Source organism: Amblyraja radiata, chromosome 6 (genome assembly GCF_010909765.2).
Source record: "Amblyraja radiata isolate CabotCenter1 chromosome 6, sAmbRad1.1.pri, whole genome shotgun sequence".
NCBI lineage: Eukaryota > Metazoa > Chordata > Chondrichthyes > Rajiformes > Rajidae > Amblyraja > Amblyraja radiata.
The window spans coordinates 76,208,646-76,227,693 of NC_045961.1; the positions used below are offsets into that span (position 1 = coordinate 76,208,646).

Consider the following 19,048-nt stretch of genomic DNA (forward strand, 5'->3'; position numbering starts at 1 on the left):
GGCTAAATAACCTACATGTCTTTAGTACTTAAGGAAAATAGAGCACCCAGAGGAAACGCATTAGCTCTCAGGAAGAACATATAAACTACTCAAGAGTTCCGGCTTGAATTTAGGATTTTGAAGCTGAAAGGCAGCATCCCGACAACACCCCTGCCAATCTCCATGCACGCTTCCTTCCAAACCCTGCCCCACCGCCCTCTTCACCCAGTTCCTATCCCCTCTTCCATCCACCCATCATCTACATCTCCCCACACCAAATCCGCTATTTAATCTCATACCCACCTCCTCTCGGCCCTGTTCTCCATCTCACCCTGTTCGACATATCACTCCCACCTTCCTTAACTTATTGGATTCCATCACCTGACTGAACTCCAAATCAAACCCCCCCCCCCCCCCCCCCCCTCCATTTGCCAGCTCTTCCCCCATCCCCCACCTCTTTTGACCAGTTATCTCCATTCTACTCCATCAGTCTGAAGAAAGGTCTGGACCTCAAATGTTGTCTATCCATTTCCCTCTGCAGATATAGCCTGGCATAGCGATTTCCACACAGAGCGTTTTTCTTAAATCTCTGCAACTGTGCTACAGCTAAAGTCACAAGTAACCACAGAAGCAAGGAAAATAGGTAGGTAATTCAAGACTGTAAGACTGTGTGGATCTTTAAACGCCCACCATTTATGCTTCAAAAGAAACTGTGCAGCATGCATAGTGTCTACATTTAGAAGTGACCTGGCTGGTTCACAGGCGATTGTTTGAAGACCCGTGTTGCCATTGCAGAAGTTTCTATATAACACCATTTTTTAAAGTAATGTAGACTTATAAAGGACATGATATAATGGCTGCGATCTTTACAAGACCAGTCGGGTAAATTTTGAATGCAGACACTAAAGTCACACACAAAATCAGGCTTGAAGAAATTGATTTTCAAATTGGTTGTAAGGCCTGACATTTAAATGGTTTTGAAAGAGAAATGAAGAGGCTAAAGTGTTATGGCTGGAAAAATGAAAATCAATTTCAGATGTTCAGTTAGTGTACTGCTAACTGTTAAGAGTTAATGAATGCAAATCTAACATGCAAATTATAGTTAAGTCAAGACCCACACATCACACCAATGTGCAACCACAAACCATATCTAATGACCCAACACCATCCTAGATCACAAGGGTTCTAGTTCACTCATATCCCCCTTCCTTTCAAATAATTTTGAATGACCAAGTAGACTAAATAATATAAACATCTGATTTTTCAGATGTTTATATTATTTGACAAAGCATTAAACCGATTGTATTATCTTCCCCACTTCTGATTATTACATTTTAACTTAGAATTACTGCTTTAAATAGTAGGACAATACTATTGGCCAGATTCCCAGAGAAGAAAGAGTATTTAGATCAGAGTAAAATTATGGACTGTAATTATGACTGACACTAACAAACCCAGTAGGGAATTCTGAGAAACCTTTCTTACAAAGAAATTAGATAAAATGTGGTTCTTGGCACAATAAGAAGCCATTAAAATCAATTGCACTCTTTTAATAAGTTACTCATTCGCAGGATGTAGACACAGATGGAAATGCTAGCATTTATTGTTTGTGCATTTTTGCCCTTCAAACTATGCCTTGCTAAAATCACTTCAGAGGATAGTTAAGAGTTAACCACAGTGATGAACCAAGAGGCACAAATAGCCCAAAGTGGATTAGTCTGTCAGATTCCCCTCCTCCAGGACATCCATGAACTGGATGTTTTTTCCCCAACAAATCAACAGTTTCCCAGACTTTGTATTCCACATATATTTATTTGCACAAATCAAAAATGTCTCCACCACGGTGATGAGATTCAAACTCAAGATGCATTTGAGACAAATTCAAATAAATAAAGGAGGGATACAGAATCGATGCATTGATCAAAGGAAATGCAGGAGATAAGTGGAAAAAATAACTATATTTAACAACTCATTCGTTTTTGACCCACAGTACATACCTGGAAAGTCACAGTGATGAATTCTTCTCTTCTCCAGCTCTGGATTATTTCTCCGGTTGAACTTAACTGGTGAGATGTTATGTTGCGTCACTGGCAGGTTAGCTGGGAGGGTGTGGGTGGGTGACCCCAACTTGCATGCAATCGAAGCGGCATATGACGGAGGTGGCGTCATGGTTTGCAATAGTTCTGGTTGCCTGTCGGGGCTCCCAGGCTCAGAATTTGGAGGTGATGGGGGCAGATACGTGGGCTGTTGCTGGAAGAACTGCGTTGCCATGGAAAACGCTGAGATAGAATGGAAGTGCTTCAATACCGTCTGAGGATGCCCAGTTGCCAGAGTGTTCATGCCAGTCATGCCTGATGCTATTGAACCATTGGTAAAGTTGCCCATACATGATGCGTTGCCTTGTGTATGAGGAGTGTTGCCACGGATGCTGACCAAGTCTGGGGAACTCAGCAACTGGTACAGCTGACCTTGTTGAGAGCTTGCAGGCAAACGCATTTCAGGAGTGGGTAGCTCCTGCTTAATGTATGCAGTGTTGACATCTGTAGACTGTGTGGTGTTAAACACACTAGTGAACTCCGGCAGGGCCCGGGTGCTAAGTGTTCTGCCTGCTTGGGTGAAAGCATTAACATCTTCCGAATGGGGCTGAGCCATGGGTGGTCTTTGTGGCTTATAAAGACCAGTGCGGAGGTAAGTAACATCGGGCAGAATCATGTTGATATTGACGCTGTACGGTGATGGCTTTTCATCCTGGAAGAACTCATCCACCACGGAGGCACTGTCCCGTCTGTACTTCTTCAGCTCAGGGATAGGTAGCAGCTGGGGTGACAGATACTTCTCCATCTCACACCGCGTCTGTACAAGAAGCAAATGGCAGCAATTAATACATGGAGCAAATAAAAGAGAAGATAAAAACACTTACAAAAACATCATGGCCACACTGAAAAATTGCCAACATGAACCCAACCATATCACTTCATGCATGGCATCGGCAAGGCCAACGTTTGAAGTTTCTTTTTAATAGGTAAAAATAGCAGTTTTTGAACCGTTGTAATCTTAACGGTGAAGGTACGCTAATTAATACTGTTTCATAGGCATATTTGACAATGAAGGAAAGGAAATACATTTCCCCAAACTGGATGCTGCGAGACTCGAGAAATAATTTGCTTCCATTAACCTTCTGGATAATGGGTGCTATAGGTTTGGAAAATACTAATGAAGAATCCTTGCAGAGATGACCCAGTACAAGCACATCATGCATGAACACACAATGTGCTGGAGTAATTCAGTGGGACAGGAAGCATCTATGGGGAGAAGAAATGGGTGACGTTTCGGGTTGAGACCTTTCTTCAGACTGAGAATCAGGGGGGAAGGAAACTAGAGATATGGAAGGGCAAGGTGTGAAAGAGACAGATCAAAGAGGTTTGATGGCTAAGGCGCAGCCAACAATGAATCATTCTGTATTTCCTTGACCATCGTCTGCTTTGATCTAAGGTACACAAAATTGCTGGAGAAACTCAGCGGGTGCAGCAGCATCTATGGAGCGAAGGAAATAGGCGACGTTTCGGGCCGAAACCCTTCTTCAGACTGATGGGGGGTGGGGGGGGAGAAGGAAGGAAAAGGGGAGGAGGAGGAGCCCGAGGGCGGGCGGATGGGAGGGTGGGAGGAGACAGCTAGAGGGTTGAGGAAGGGGAGGAGACAGCAAGGGCTAGCAAAATTGGGAGAATTCAATGTTAATGCCATCCGGACGCAAGGTCCCCAGACGGAATATGAGGTGCTGTTCCTCCAATTTCCGCTGTTGCTCACTCTGGCAATGGAGGAGACCCAGGACAGAGAGGTCGGATTGGGAATGGGAGGGGGAGTTGAAGTGCTGAGCCACCGGGAGGTCAGGTTGGTTATTGCGGACTGAGCGGAGGTGTTCGGCGAAACGATCGCCCAACATCCGCTTAGTCTCACCGATGTAAATCAGCTGACATCTAGAGCAGCGGATGCAGTAGATGAGGTTGGAGGAGATACAGGTGAACCTTTGTCGCACCTGGAACGACTGCTTGGGTCCTTGAATGGAGTCGAGGGGGGAGGTGAAGGGACAGGTGTTGCATTTCTTGCGGTGTCTGCTTTGATCTGTCGCTTTCACAACATTCTCAGTTCTTTGGAAAATAGTTTTGCCAAGTCAACTTCCTCTCCTCTCTGTAATCTGCAAACATCTTCTACTGTTATAGGAAGGAACTGCAGATGTTGGTTTAAACCGAAGATAGACACAAAATGCTGGAGTAACTCAGCGGGACAGGCAGCATCTCTGATAGAAGGAATGCGTGACGTTTCAGGTCAAGATTATCTGTTTGTCAGCGAGTCAGCACACAGGCAGCAGATTCTCTTGTTAAAAACAGTAAGATGACAAAACTATTCTCTCAGAATGAAATAAAATCAATGATAATCTCACACTGCTAAAGACTCAAAACAAAGTAAACGCCAAATAAAATGTGGATACCAGGAGTACATGAGCATGGCTCAGTTTGCTATACATTATTTTCCTTCATCAAAAGGCTTGTACTTTCATGCCCTGCCCCAAGAACAAGCACTAAACTCCAGGTAAACACACTGTGGGGATTTTCTATTTATAAATGCCTGCCATTCTTTCCACTTTATCAGCACTGCCATTTATCAAAATAGGACATTCCAAAAGATGGAATGGATTCTAAAGAAATTAATCCCTTTCCTTTCCAGTCAAGAAAGGAGCAGTGTCCCAATGTCCACCATGTTTCAAATAGATGAACAAATGTGACCGACTTCAACAGAGCTATGACTTGCTTATTATCAGCTGGTCTACTTAAATGTCAGCCAGAAAATCACAATCAGCAAATAACTGATAGATTTGGTTTCCTGGCCAGACTCTGTGGTGATCTTGCACCAATGCTTTTCCTAGGTTATTTGTTTAGACCAGACGATCATCTCCATTCAAGTTTGGGAATTCTGGTACAAAATGTGGATAGTTTTCAGGTGACTTTTGGCAAGCATGGATTTCAGGTCTCAATCTAATTAATTGATTCCTGAAGCACAAACATAGCCCAACAACGCTGGGGTGTTATGTGATACAGAGGCAATGGTTCTGAATGGAAACAATAAACTCTTGCCTACAAATCCCTAGCGTGCAAACATTCATTCTCAGGTAAGCTATCCTGGAGGTATATCAACAAAAAAAAAGACACGAATTGCAGAAAAACCAACAGCCTGAACAGACTTTAGACATTGTGGAGCTCCATTAGACCCAATTGTAAGCCGTTGTCCAGGTAGCTTAGAACAGGATTTAGACAGCAAAGCATTTCCCAGTTTTAGGGGTCAGGTTACAAAAATTAGTCCTTCATAGCAACTGTGGTATGGATTCTAAAGGGCAGAATATTCCATGGCCTGGTATAAAAGTCATATTTTATTTAGAGGCTGTTTTTACATTTTTGGAAATGAGGACTTGGGTTTTGTTTTTTGAAGCACAAACAAAACATGATGATTTGATCATACAAAGTGCATTTAGGAAGAATAATTTTGGATCTAGGATTGCCCATCAGCAAAATAACATGATATTTCTGAATGTAAATCCCTTTGAATGAAAAGGAAACAATTCCTGCATAGCAGGTGTAGTTTGATATAAATGTGTGCTATACTCTTGACTGGAAACATCTCTTAAACTTCAACTCCCATCAATATATCAACCTATTAAGTGCTTAAGTGAATGACATTGAATTAACTAAAGTAAATAAATTAAAGTAAATTAACTACGGTAAGTAAATGACAACTGAATTTGAACTTGTTTGTAAAATACAAAAAGGCTTTAAGGAAAACAGGTAAATAAAAATGCTGGAGAAACTCAGCAGGTGAGGCAGCATCTATGGAGCAAAGGAATAAGTGACGTTTCTTTTCCTTTGTCACCTATTCCTTTGATTTTTCCAGCATCTGCAGTTCCTTCTTAAACATAAGGAAAACAGGTAATCACTCTACTCTATATAAATCTATTTTCAATAATAGCCAACTGAATTTCGTGTACTTGGATCTGAAGAATGACAAATAATGCCTAAACGTTGATTATGTGCATTTAGTGAAATTGATGTTAAACTCCAAAAACAAGGCGCATCGAAAATTTACAAAATTACATCACCATTTACAAATGTTTAAGAAGGAATTGCAGATGATGGAAAATCAAAGGTAGACAAAATTGCTGGAGAAACTCAGCGGGTGAGGCAGCATCTATGGAGCGAAGGAAATAGGCAACGTTTTGGGTCGAGACCCTTCTTCAGACTGTTGTGAGGGTGGTGGGGGGGGGGGGGGGGGGGGGGCAGGAAGAAGAAAGAAAGAGATGGAGACAGTGAGCTGTGGGAGAGCTGGGAAGGGAATGGTAAAGAAGGAGAAAGCAGGGACTACCTGAAATTGGAGAAGCCAATGTTCATACCGCTGGGGTGTAAACTACCCAAACGAAATAGGAGGTGCTGCTCCTCCAATTTACCATTTACAAATAATAGTATTACATTGGATCATCATAAAAAAATCTAAACTGTGTACTGCAAATTTATAATTTAGCTGAATATGTATGGCACAAGGCAAACGCATTCAAGCTGGCATATCAGCATTCATGAATTTTACACAGTTTAAAAAAAAATAACTTTTATATTATGACTTTTATATGATAATGACTTACTGAAACATAGTTGGGATGAAATTATTCTTTGATTTTTCAAGCTAAATTGAGTTATAATATACGTTATTAAAAAAAACTGTAAAATTGCTATTTGATTGGAGATGCAGTTACAACCCATGGCACATACCGAATTAATTAACAAAGCTAATTTTCTCTCCTAGTCTATTTTGTAAAATACATAGTTCACCTTGTTTCAATAATGTTCAAATGTTATATAAAAGGTAACTAGAGGACATTCCGTGCAGAAGTTTAAACTTTATCTATCTATTCATCTTATTTTACAGAAACTGTTTTATAAAGATTAATTAACATAAAGGAACATTAAAAATATTGTGTTTAGATTACTCACCTCTCTAACCTTTTCCCATAAATTACAGCTGAGATAAAGTGGGTTTAATGTCAACTTCAGCAAACAATTCCGATTGGAGTATAAAGTTTATCTCTCCAGGTGCAGATATTTAAGCATGCAATGAACTGAATTTTAAATGATACGGCATTATAAAAGTTAATGTTTAATGAAACTGATACAGTTGCAGGAACAAAAACAATGAAAGAATAATTTAAAAAGATGAATGTGCTAAAGGTTTGTAAACTTGTGGGTCACAAGGGAACATTTGGCTGCAGTTCTTCACAAGCTTCAAAAGTATATTTTAAATCTTAAGAGTCAGAGTCACTTGCCTTCTTATTCTCTAAGCTGCTTTCATTTTGTTGATTAAATAACTGAAAATGTAGTCAAAATTGTGTTCAATGTGTTTTGCTCAATTGTTTAAAAAAACACTTTGTATAACATCTGGAATGAGACTTATGGGCCTGTCCCACTTGATGATTTTTTAGGCAACTGCCGGCGACTGTCATAGTCATAGCAGGTTGCTGAAAAACCGGCGACAACCTACGTCATCTTGGTGACAACCTACGACTGCACCTACGTCAGGAGACGTCAAGCTACGCTCATTGGCATCAAGCCCACTGTCGCCGAAAAATGTTCAACGCATTGAAAATTTAGCGGCGACCAGAAAGATGCTACGATTTTTTGCGCGACTGTGGAGACTACTCCCGGCGAACATGTGGCGACAAACTAGTCGCCTGTAGTTGCCTAAAAAAATTTGCCTACGTGGGACAGGCCCATAAGGCAGTCAGAGCAAGAATGTAAGTCAGAAAGAATGTATATAAAGTGAGTGAGATAAAGGAAAGCACAGATTAAAAAAATTACTCCAATTTTGACTAATTTCAAAATCAGAAATATTGCAGTCATACAGCAGGGAAACAGGCCCCTTTAACCCTGATTTTTCATGACAACCAAAATACCCCATTTAAGCTAATCCCATTTACCCATGTTTGACCTCGGTTCCTTTAAACCTTTCCTACCCATGAATGATGTTCTTAAATCAATAACACGAAAAAATATTTTAAAACTGTTTGCAATCTCAGGATTTGCCTATGTTTAGCAGCTACACAGATCGCTCATTTACCCATATCACTTTCATCCAAGAATAAATAGTGAAATAACAACATTGGGGAATTTGATATTTACTCATCCAACCATCCAGGAGACTATGACTAATCAGTTGCAGAAATGTATTATTGAAATCACACTGGTTTAAGTACAGAGGGTTTATTATTGCAGAATTCCATTTCATAGTTGAGAAAAGTTTCTATACAATGCAAAACAAAAATTGTAGAACGCTGTCTGTTTACAGACGAGGCAAGGAAAGTTATTCATGAGGCATCAACTCATTATATACCAGGGTGTCAGGCTGATGAAAAGTTGAGTGTGAGATCCCAGGTCCTGGAAGTGAGATTGATAGTTTTAAGAAAAGTTAGATAAATTAATAAAATCCCATTATAATCTGCTATAATGTCAGAAGTATTAATCCTCTGTAATGTTGCCAGCTCAGCATTATACAGATGTTTCATTGCAAACGGATACAAAAAGACAATGTATTTTAAATTAGTTCTCTCAGTGTAGATGCGTGGAAGAACCCCTATTTGCTCTGTATAATCACAAATAGCACATATGCAACAGGTGTGATCTACATTCTGATGCAAATGAATCTTCGGCACCATGCTGCAGGCACACCATTTATTACTAACATTGCACAAACACTGGCTGTGTACTTAACAGGCACATTTGCCCGTGTAAACAATTCTCCCATTCAACAACTGTTGCATGTGTAAAAGAATGATACGTAATCGTGAAAATCATTCAGGATATAATCATCTTCAGAAAAAATATTTAAGCTTGTTTGTTTAAACTGGAACGGAGTGCAACACCTCAGAGAAGGCAGCAAGAACCGCATAGTGAGCAAACACATGGATGCCATTTATAAAACCATTCCCTCACTAGGATCCATTATCATCGAGCCAATCTTTTTAGTTACTCCAGTTTGTCTTTGCTAAGTCATCAGTCAGTCATTTTTTCACGCAATTGTGTGAATAACCTCTGCTAAATCTGTTGGTCATTGGAAAGTCAATAAGCTGCAGTGCTTATTCCTGACATACTACACACGGAATTCCACCAGTAACTGAGCCAGCAGATAAGTTTTTCCCGTGTTTAATTCACAGCAAACAAAATTAACTTTACCCCTGATCATGTATTTTAGAGAATTGTGAATATTATCATTATGTAGAAAGTCTAACATTCACCCGTCAACGTACCTGTTCATTGGTCAACATTCTTGATCACTCATCACTTCTCTCATCTAATCTGAAACTTTTCAGCTATGAGGCTAAACATAAGTTTCATTTTCTCCTCAGGTTGTACACTTTCCCGGAATATCCACCTTTGATCTTCTTAAATGGACAACATGCTCCAAGGTCTGAGACACCAGCTCTTCATGCTAATCTATGTGTATATTATCTTTATCTTAAAACCAGATGTTGGTATTAATGAATCATTTTTCCACCGTGCAGTGTGACAAAGTCTCCATGTCCATTGTTAAACCAATTTAACCCATCAATGCCAGAAATCACCTCACGGAGAGAGGGCCTCTGGAATCAAGGTTGAATTGACAACATAAATTAGATCGAGGCTTAAAATATTTTATTCAGAAATGGTCTTGCACACCCTTCCTCCATAAGAAAAGGTTAATTTATTGATGGCAACCCCATGTCTCTAATTCACTTCTTGATTGTTATCTTTCTTGACTAACATCAACTCTGTTGGAACCGGTAATCCTGTGGTTTTCTTTCTGTGGTGCCTTCTTCCTGCTCTCTTCAGCTTAGGTTACAGAAACTATGAACCAATAATCAGCCTCTTTAACTTAATCTTTCGAGGAAACTCAAAACTTCCAGTTAACTTTCCTCCCCTAATCCTTCCTCCCACACAATTTTAAACCCTAGGTGTATAATCCATACTTTGTTTTTAATGTACATTTCCTGATTCAAAGGCAAACCAAGCTACCCAATCTGTTACTTGGCCAGCTTTTGTTTACGTTAATAAACAAAACTTTAGTTGGATCAGAGGCTTGGTTTCAGGAACCTTGATATGGCTCAGAGTAGCAGTAAGCTTAGTAGTGCAAACAAAAATGTGCCTGGCCCTCAAATCCTTCCATGGTCCACATCTTCCCATTTCTGTAACCTCTTCCAGCCCTGAACTTCCAAAGTCTTTTAAAGTATAGCCTCTTGTACATTATTGTTCGCTCCAAGATCGAGCATGCCTGATTTTTTCCCCCCAGGATGCATTTAAATATTCTTAGAAGAATTGGAAGTGAAGGTTTCCGTGTGGGACATGTGCGGAGACGGCAAGAAATATATACTGGGAATATTCTGGCCAGTAATGAATGACCTTTTAAAGTTTCATTTTGGAACCACAGAATATGGACATGTGATAACCAAATGTGGCTGGTTATCCACCTTAATTACACACAAGATATCAGATAGGAAAATCGTTAAATGTTTTATTTTTATTAAGTTCCTCCCCTCTTCTTTCTTAACACATCTCCTCCAAAAACATGCCCACATTTTCACACAAAGGATGATGCCAGAGGTGGTAGCTGAGGCAGGTGCTATTGCACTTTTAAGAAACATTTAGACAGGTACATGGATAGGACAGGTTTAAAGGGATATGGGGCAAACACATGCAGGTGGGACTAGTGTAGACGAGGCCTATTGGCCGCTGTGGGCAAGTTGGGTCCAAAGGCCTGTTTCCTTCCTGTAAGACTCCATGAAATGTCCATTATCATAAATCCCTTCATTATCACTTTCAGTCCAGAATTTGGCAAAGTGACAAAAAAAGTATAAACTGGAAGAACTGCTGCATAAGTTCATATGTGTAGGAGGGCCGGTGACTCATGAGTAACTCTGCCTTTGTTTTAAGCATGATGCATTAGGAAGTTGATGTTTCCTGGAGTACAACCCAATTGTAAGTTATCTAGGTCAAATCACATTGCAGGTCTTATGTTCAGTGTAGGGCCGGTCCAGGGGAAAGTGAAAGCTAAGATAGCCCAATACTGAAGCGCAATACTGAAGGAAGAAATTGTGACTGAGAAAAAAGGCAGTACACATTACTGCAACTGTGTCCAATTCTATTGAAGAGGCTGAGGAATGAGAGAACACTCCTATTGTTAGGTGAATATGAAAATGGATAAAAATTCTGCACTTGCCAACATACATGGGAGTTGCAGGAGATGGATGCAGTATAGCAAGCTGAATTAAAGAATTTTGTAATGGTTCAGCAAACCTCCCCAACCCCCTCACTCACCTTTATCCACTATATTGTGGATATAGCCTCCATTCGCCACCAAGATAAAAGCCTCCACTGATAAAGAATAGAATTGTGTGTACCAATACCCACTTTCTCAAAATGCCCTGTATTTTCAATGATTTGTGAACCCTTGGCCCCCACGATCCTTTGTTCTTGCACCACAGTAAGAACAGTATCCTTTCTTCTGTATTGTCTTTCCTCACATTTCCCATCTATTTACAGTGTATAGATACATAAGGGAATAACATTTAATGCACGGTAAAGCCAGCAAAGTCTGGTCAAGGATAGTCCGAGCGACAGCAGAGGTAGATATTAGTTTGCACTGCTCTCTGGTTGTGGTAGGGTGAATCAGTTGCCTGTTAACAGCTGGGGGGGGGGGGGGGGGGGGGGGGGGGGGGGGGGGGGTGTGGAACTGCCCCTGAACCTGGTTCTTGTGTATTTTCACGATTCTATACCTTTTGCTTGATGGGAGAGGGGAGAAGAGGGAATGGCCAGTATGCGACTCGTCCTTGATTATGCTGCTGGCCTTGCTGAGGCAGCGCAAGGTATAAATGGAATCAATAGAAGGTTGGTTTGTGGGATGGCCTGGGCTGTGTCCACAATTCACTGCAATTTCTTATGGTCCTGGATGGAGCTGTTCCCAAACCAAGCTGTGATGCATCCTGATAAAATGCTTTCTGTGGTGCATCTGTCGAAGGTGAGAGTTGTAGGGGACATGCCAAACTTCCAAGCCTTCTAACGAAGTAGAGGCGTTGGTGTGCCTTGTTGGTCATTGGTCGTCTGTGGAATTCTCTGCCTCAGAGGGTGGTGGAGGCAGGTTCTCCTGATGCTTTCAAGAGAGAGCTAGATAGGGCTCTTAAAAATAGCGGTCAGGGGATATGGGGAGAAGTGAGGAACGGGGTACTGATTGGGGATGATCAGCCATGATCACATTGAATGGCGGTGCTGGCTCGAAGGGCCGAATGGCCTACTCCTGCACCTATTGTCTATTGTTGCTTCAATCTGGGTGGTCCAGAAGTTGTTGATGATATTGACTCCGAGGAATTTGAAGTTTTCGACCATCTCTACTTCGGCACTGTCATTGCAAACTGGGGTATGTGGTACCGCTTTGCTTCCTGAAGTCGATCACTATCTCCTTTGTCTTGCTGACATTCACTATCTCCTTTGGCTTGCTGACGGTTCCAGCAATGGTCACTCAATGAACTTCCTCCAGCTGAAGAAAGAACCATTCACCACATCTCTCTGTTGTATTTGCCAACTTTACGCCCATGCTATTAATAGCCCTTTTATGTGTTCTTCAATTTTGCTGATAATTCATTAATGTGGCATTTTATCAAAACCTCTCTGGTAGTCCACGTATAAGACATTGATTGCATTCGGCTCATCAATTCTCTACATTAACTCACCAAAGAATTCCATCAAATTGGTTAAAGACAACTTGCACTCAACAATTCTATGCTCTTGCATTGAGTAGTTCATTATCTTCAATGTGAATGACTGAAGATGTGTTTGTAAAAGCTTTCTCACCATAGAAGTCAAATTTACTAGCGTGTAGTTACTACACTTATCCTTACTTCCTTTTCTGAACAAAGAAAGAACACTTTTACTCTCAAGTGCTCCGACACCATCCCTGTATCCAAAGAGATAAATATACATGCAAAGTCCTCATACAAGACCTGAATAATGCCCTCAATAACAATATGCAATCCCTTCAAGAGCTTTACACCTTCACGTAAACCCTTCTATTATTTGCATATATATGGAATATATTTAGATTTTCAGTAATATTGGCAGTTATTGTCACACATGCTCCTTGCTCCATCCGTCTTTTTCTATTCTGCTTGGCTTTCATTGTCTCTTTTACACTCATCATACAGAAGAAAATAATCAAGTGTTTTAGCAGAGCTGTGAATTACATACATCTAAGTGATGGCAAGGAACCTGCAGACAGCACTGATCACCTGTCCAGAGGTGAAGGAGCATGGAGGCACAAGAGGCTGCAGTTGCTGGAATCCAGAGCAACAATCTGCTTGCGAAACTCGGTGGGTTGAGCAGCATCTGTGGTGGGGAAAGAATGGTTGAAGCATGATGTAGGGTTTTGACCCGAAAGTCAACAATTCCTTTTGCTCCAGATGCTGTTCGACCCTGCTGAGTTCCTCAAGCAGATTGTTTGGAGCTACTTTGCCTGACTGGGAAGGCAAGTCAATTTCAGTCTCTAAGTTACAAAGAAATATGCACGAGTTAAAGTTACATTTAGTTAAAGCTAAGTAACAGCATTAGAGTGCAGAGCGATGGTATCCAACCACAGTATATTTTAATAACATGATGCCATTTGATTGTTATTGCTTGCAGTATCTAATATTTTCTTTATGTTACTTTATATTATCTTGATTGTGGAATTTACTTAATTTTATAAACTGTTCAGTAGTTCTGGATTTAATGCCCAGGCTTGACTGGATTTTCCTATCAAGATGTTTCCTCTTGATCTTGTATCTTACATCTAACTATACATTGGCTGTCAAATATGCAAGGCAACCTCTTGCACTACCATGTACTTGTTTTTAAATTGTGTTTTGTACTTGTATCGTGCTTTTTTTTCTTTTGATGTCTGCAGAACTTTACATAATTTAAGTATGATTTATGTGGCCGTTTGTCCGAGTCTATGTGCTTGAGATGCTGCTGCAAGCCAGATTTTCATTGTACCTGTACCTACTTGTGCCTATAACAATAAACTCAACTTGAACTAGACTTAATGTGCATGGAAATTCCTCTTGTCCCACAAAGTAAGGTGAGAGAGCCAGTACCTGCAATAGCTCTTAATATGTCCCCCCCCCCCCCCCCCAAAAAAAAAAAACCTCACTCTCTATGACAGGAGCACCTCAACTCAACATCCAGTCAGCAAACCTCTGTGGGTCTTGTGGATGTTCTATGCATGTATTTTGTAATTAACATCCAGCTCGAAGTTAAAAGCCAAGGATGAACTTGCAACTAAACAAATAAAAGCTAAATCAAAACAGAATATGACAAGTTTTGCACGAAATAAGCCTGAAGCATTTCAGTTGCACAAACCATAAGAAAATCAATGTCTCCTCTCAACAACCCAGGCACTTTCATGTGTCATCAGTATAAGAGCTAAAAGAAAAGTTGATGTAGTCCAAGACTGTTGCTCGGAATTCAGTTATCTAATAACGATCCTGTAAAATGTTTCCACCACATCCAACTGAAGTGAAAAAACCTTAGCAAAAGATTGCATTAATGCTAATTTATTCAACACAATTCAAGGCAATGAATTAACAGTAACACAAAACCCTAATTGTACTTCTTATTAAAACATCAGATGTACCGGTGGTAATAGTGAGCACGCTTAATATAGGTAAATATCTTTTATAGGGATCTGTCATGCTCATGAACATTTGGCAGCTTCAAATCTACCCCTACCACGTGCTTGGGATAGAATTGTAGCGAGTCATCTGAAACTGGTATCAGGAATTAGCAACCACCTCCATCCAGCATACCAGAAACATTTAATGGCACACTCAACGCTAATCCAATCCAGCTGCTTCTTATTCTATACATACTTTAAATTGACACATTTTGAACTACTTGAATACATAAACTTTATAATGAGAACCTTAATTTTACAATCTTACTAATCTTACAATCAACATCTACTTTTTAAACAAACTTACAAAACACTGGAAATGCTATGAAGATTTTGCTATTTGTGAATAGTGTACTTAAAGATCCCTTAGAGAAACCATGATATTGAGCATGTGAATTAAACAAAAAAAAAATTACAATGATTAAAGTAACACAAAAAAATGTAGGTTTTTGAATATCTTAAAATACTTTACAGTTAATGGTTTGTGGACACTATTGGAAATGTGGCCAACAACTTACACGCAGCATGCTCCTGGAAACTGCAACGTCCCAAAGACTAAGTTATCTACTTTTTCTATGTTAATTACTGAGAACCTACTGCATCTTTTTACCCCATGCCGAGGAAATAAGTGTACTTATTCCTAGTGAGGTCAAATAAAGTTGAGTAAATTCTACACACCCAGACAGTTGTTCAAATATTTTCCAAAACAGATAAAGATATCTGAAATAGAAAGTGCCATTGGGTAACAGCCTGACAGTGAGAACACTGGTTAAGGGAGGGAAGAGCGGAAAAGATGGGTGGGGTGTTGTGGATGCTCATACAGTCACAAGGAAAACATTCAACAACCTCGCTGCCATTGAAGAAATCAGTGCCACATTCCCCCTCCATCTGTAAAAGCTCCACATCACGCCAAATATATCTTAGCAATATTTTTGTCGCCCACCAGTGAAAATCAACCGACTAATGGAAAATCTGATCAATGGCTGGATAAGAGCAAACATACCATGAATTTTGACTCCATCAAACCTTGAAACAAAAAGATGTTACAAAGTTTGGTATTGGCCACACGTTTAAGTTTTCTGATTATAGATCTTCCAGCTGTCGTTGGCATATTTTCAGTACAGTGGCTCAGAGAGAATTTCAAAGTGCTGGGAAGTTTTTTCTGGTCTCAATGACTCGCTGTGTGGGCGAGGAGGGAGTCAAATGCTTCAATGCTGCACAGCAAGTGCGAAACCAGCTGGGATTCTCAGCAACCTCAAATCAGAAATAAAAACTCCTTCGCCCTTCCCTGGTACATACTCCACATTGTATAGTCTGAGGGAGAGTCAGAGAATGTGTTATCCTTCACACCCCAATGCACATATGTACACAATCATCGCCAGACACTCATTTTGCAGCAGGATCACAAGAGAATGTTGCTTGTTCACTACTCATTCCACAGACTCTAACACAAAAAGTTAGACAATAGGTGCAGGAGTAGGCCATTCAGCCCTTTGAGCCAGCACCGCCATTCACTGTGATCATGGCTGATCATCCACAATCAGTACCCCGTAAATCAGTTAGGCAGAGCTTTCAGTACAGCACCAATGAGCTCTGCACAGCAAGAGGATCTATCTTCCAACCCAATATTAAATCTGAGGGTCTGCTACTCTCTCTCCCTCTCCGTTGCTTGGCAAATCTTAGGGTACAACTCAAATAGTTCACCACTGGATGTAAAGAGATTTGGACATTCTTTAAGAGCCACCAATGCCATTGTGAAAAATACGCCTATTTCTTCGTATCACGTCAATTTGACCAGCTCCAATACTGCCGGTATACACAGGAGCCATTCCTGCCTGGGACCTATACCTGCAACGACTGAGGAATTCTCCAGAAAATCATATTTTGCAACGCACAATGCAATCACCATAAAATACTGAATGGCAACAACTCTTACCCAATGACTTCCCACTGCTTCCGGACCTTGTAGAAAGCTTGTTTATGCTCAGGACACGCTGGCAGTTAGTGTTGCCACAATGCGAGAATGTTAGAATCTCCCAACCGTTCTAGGAGTGGTCGAACCAGGCGCAAAAACCTCTGACTGACAAGTGAGTGACCCCCAAGATCATTGGCAGCCTCCGGTGAAACCGAAATCAGGTGGCGCCCACACCACCGACTGCTCTCTGCAACCGTCCACTGCAGTCAACGCCCGTATCCAGAATCCAACCGCATCACCAAGAGATGAAGCGAAGGGACATCTCCACCCACCTCTCTCCCCTTTCGAGAAACAAGAATTATTGAGGAGGAAATCAAACGAGGGCAAGGGGAAAGAGATGAAACAATACTTCCTGAATCCACACTTTTTGCAAACTCATTGCAACCCCTGACAGATCTTATTGTCGACCGAAAACATGCAAAGGAAACCTCCGTCCGTGACAGATATGAAAAGAAATAGTTGCAGCTCGATTGACTGCCGCCGTTAGACAGACAACGAAAAGTAAAACGATGGAAGGCGGTCAATTGTTGCAACCAATGTTTTTTTGTTAAAGACTGGCTGCAAAGTTCTAAAAAAAAAAGTGTTCTGGAGTAACTCAGGCGGTATCTGGAGAACATGGATAAAGCTGGCTAGTATTTAAAAAGGCTGGTTACAGAGTATGAACGAAAATTGGCTAAAGAGTATGAACGAAAGCTAGCGACAGGGTACTTAAAAGGCTAGCTGGAGTTTGAAAGAAAACAGGCTGCCAAGCATTTAAAAAAGACTAGCCACAGAGTATTTAAAAAGCTAGCTACAAGAAAGTAAACTGGCGACTGAGTATGAAAGCTGGTGACAAAGCACTTAAGAAAGTTAGCTCCAAAGTATTCATGAAGGCTGACTACTACATATGTATGTTTTAAAAGCTTGGCTACAAAGCACTAAATGCCTGGCCACAGCGTTACGCGACATTGGAAATGTGTGTTGGAGTATGTACAAGTGTGGTTGGTGTCCGGGGAAGTGTGCCCTGCCCTGCCCTCTGGAGCCGTACCTGGGCCAGCTCATCGACCGCCGACATCCCCGCCGCGGGACTCCTCATGACCCCGTACATCGCCGCCTGCTCCTCCGAGTTCATGCTCACCGACCTGAGCTGCGTGAAGACGGGCTGGTCGGCGCCCAGGTTGCCCGGCAAGACGCTGCTGGTCATTGGGGTCCGCGGAGCGTTGGGGGACTTCCACACATCAACTGGACACCTCTGTCCGGGCGAGGGAGCAGCATCTGTCACAGCTCCCGCTCTCAGTGGCCCCGGCGAGCGTCTAAAACATTCCCGCACTTTGCTATCTCGCCCTCCCTCCTTCCCTCCGCGGGCTGCGTTTGACTGGCACCCGGCCTCTCCAATTCAGAGGCTTCCTCTTCCCGACTGATGGGCCAGACGTCTAATCAACGCGGGGCAGGGGAGGACCCAAGGGCGAGCTCTGATAATCCACCCAGCATCAAATCTCATTATTGACAAGATGACACCAAACTCCATTCAACCCACAGCTCGACTACCTGTTGCACAGATTGCCCGCCCTCACGGCTCTTTGAAAAGTTATTGTGATACTATTGTTGTCCACTGCGAAATTCTACAGAAACCTTCCTCGTCCCTCACCACCTGTGTCCATGTACACAGAACAACACAGGCATTCTTCCTATACCAACAACTTACTACAGGTGTGTAGGAAGGAACTACAGATGCTGGTTTACGCCGAAGGTAAACACTAGACACTAAACGCTGGAGTAACTCAGCGGGTCAAGCAGCGTCTCTCGGAGAAAAAGGAATACTTGACGTTTCGGGTCAAGACCCTTCTTCAGGCAGAGAGGTAGGGGAGAGGGAAACGAGAGATATCAAAAGGTACAGAGAACAAATGAATGAAAGGTATGCAAAAGGACAAATCAAAGCCAGCAATAAATGCAGTGACTAGTGGGGTGCCGCTGGGACCCCAGGTATTTACAATATATATTAATGACTTAGGCGAGGGAATTAAATGTAACATCTCCAAGTTTGTGGATGACACAAAGTTGGGTGGCAGTGTGAGCTGCGAGGAGGATGCTATGAGGCTGCAGGGTGACTTGGACAGGTTGGGTGAGTGGGCAGAAGCATGGCAGAATCGGGGCTCTCACTTAACTTTTTTTCTCTGTTGTCAGCCTGGCAACCTTTGCAGCTTTTTAGGTTGCCAAATGACAGTTTAGGTGGTCATTTAAGGCGGCGCATGACGCATGCGATAATGTGCTCGGATGAAGTGCGTAGTTACCAGTCGGAATTATGCTCAATGAAGCATATTATTCTGCTTAACATATTATGTCTGCTTC

At 41.6% G+C, this 19,048-nt stretch overlaps 1 protein-coding gene across 4 annotated transcripts in view; it reads right to left on the minus strand.

Moving 5' to 3' along the window:
- The window catches only part of klf5 (Kruppel like factor 5), a 49,636-nt gene extending 31,399 nt beyond the window's left edge, over positions 1 to 18,237 (minus strand). Inside the window, exons 1-3 of one of the 4 annotated variants that reach the window (XM_033023016.1) lie at positions 18,233 to 18,237; positions 17,748 to 17,983; positions 1,977 to 2,832 (exon numbers count right to left, since the gene is read on the minus strand). In XM_033023016.1, the coding sequence (XP_032878907.1) occupies positions 1,977 to 2,832; positions 17,748 to 17,903 (1,012 nt within the window). In that variant the 5' untranslated portion in view covers positions 17,904 to 17,983; positions 18,233 to 18,237. Of the gene's footprint in view, positions 1 to 1,976; positions 2,833 to 16,681; positions 16,940 to 17,747; positions 18,060 to 18,232 lie in introns of those variants that run through there. The other 3 variants (XM_033023015.1, XM_033023017.1, XM_033023018.1) reach the window with 3 other exon arrangements.
- Between the last annotated feature and the right edge of the window lie 811 nt (positions 18,238 to 19,048).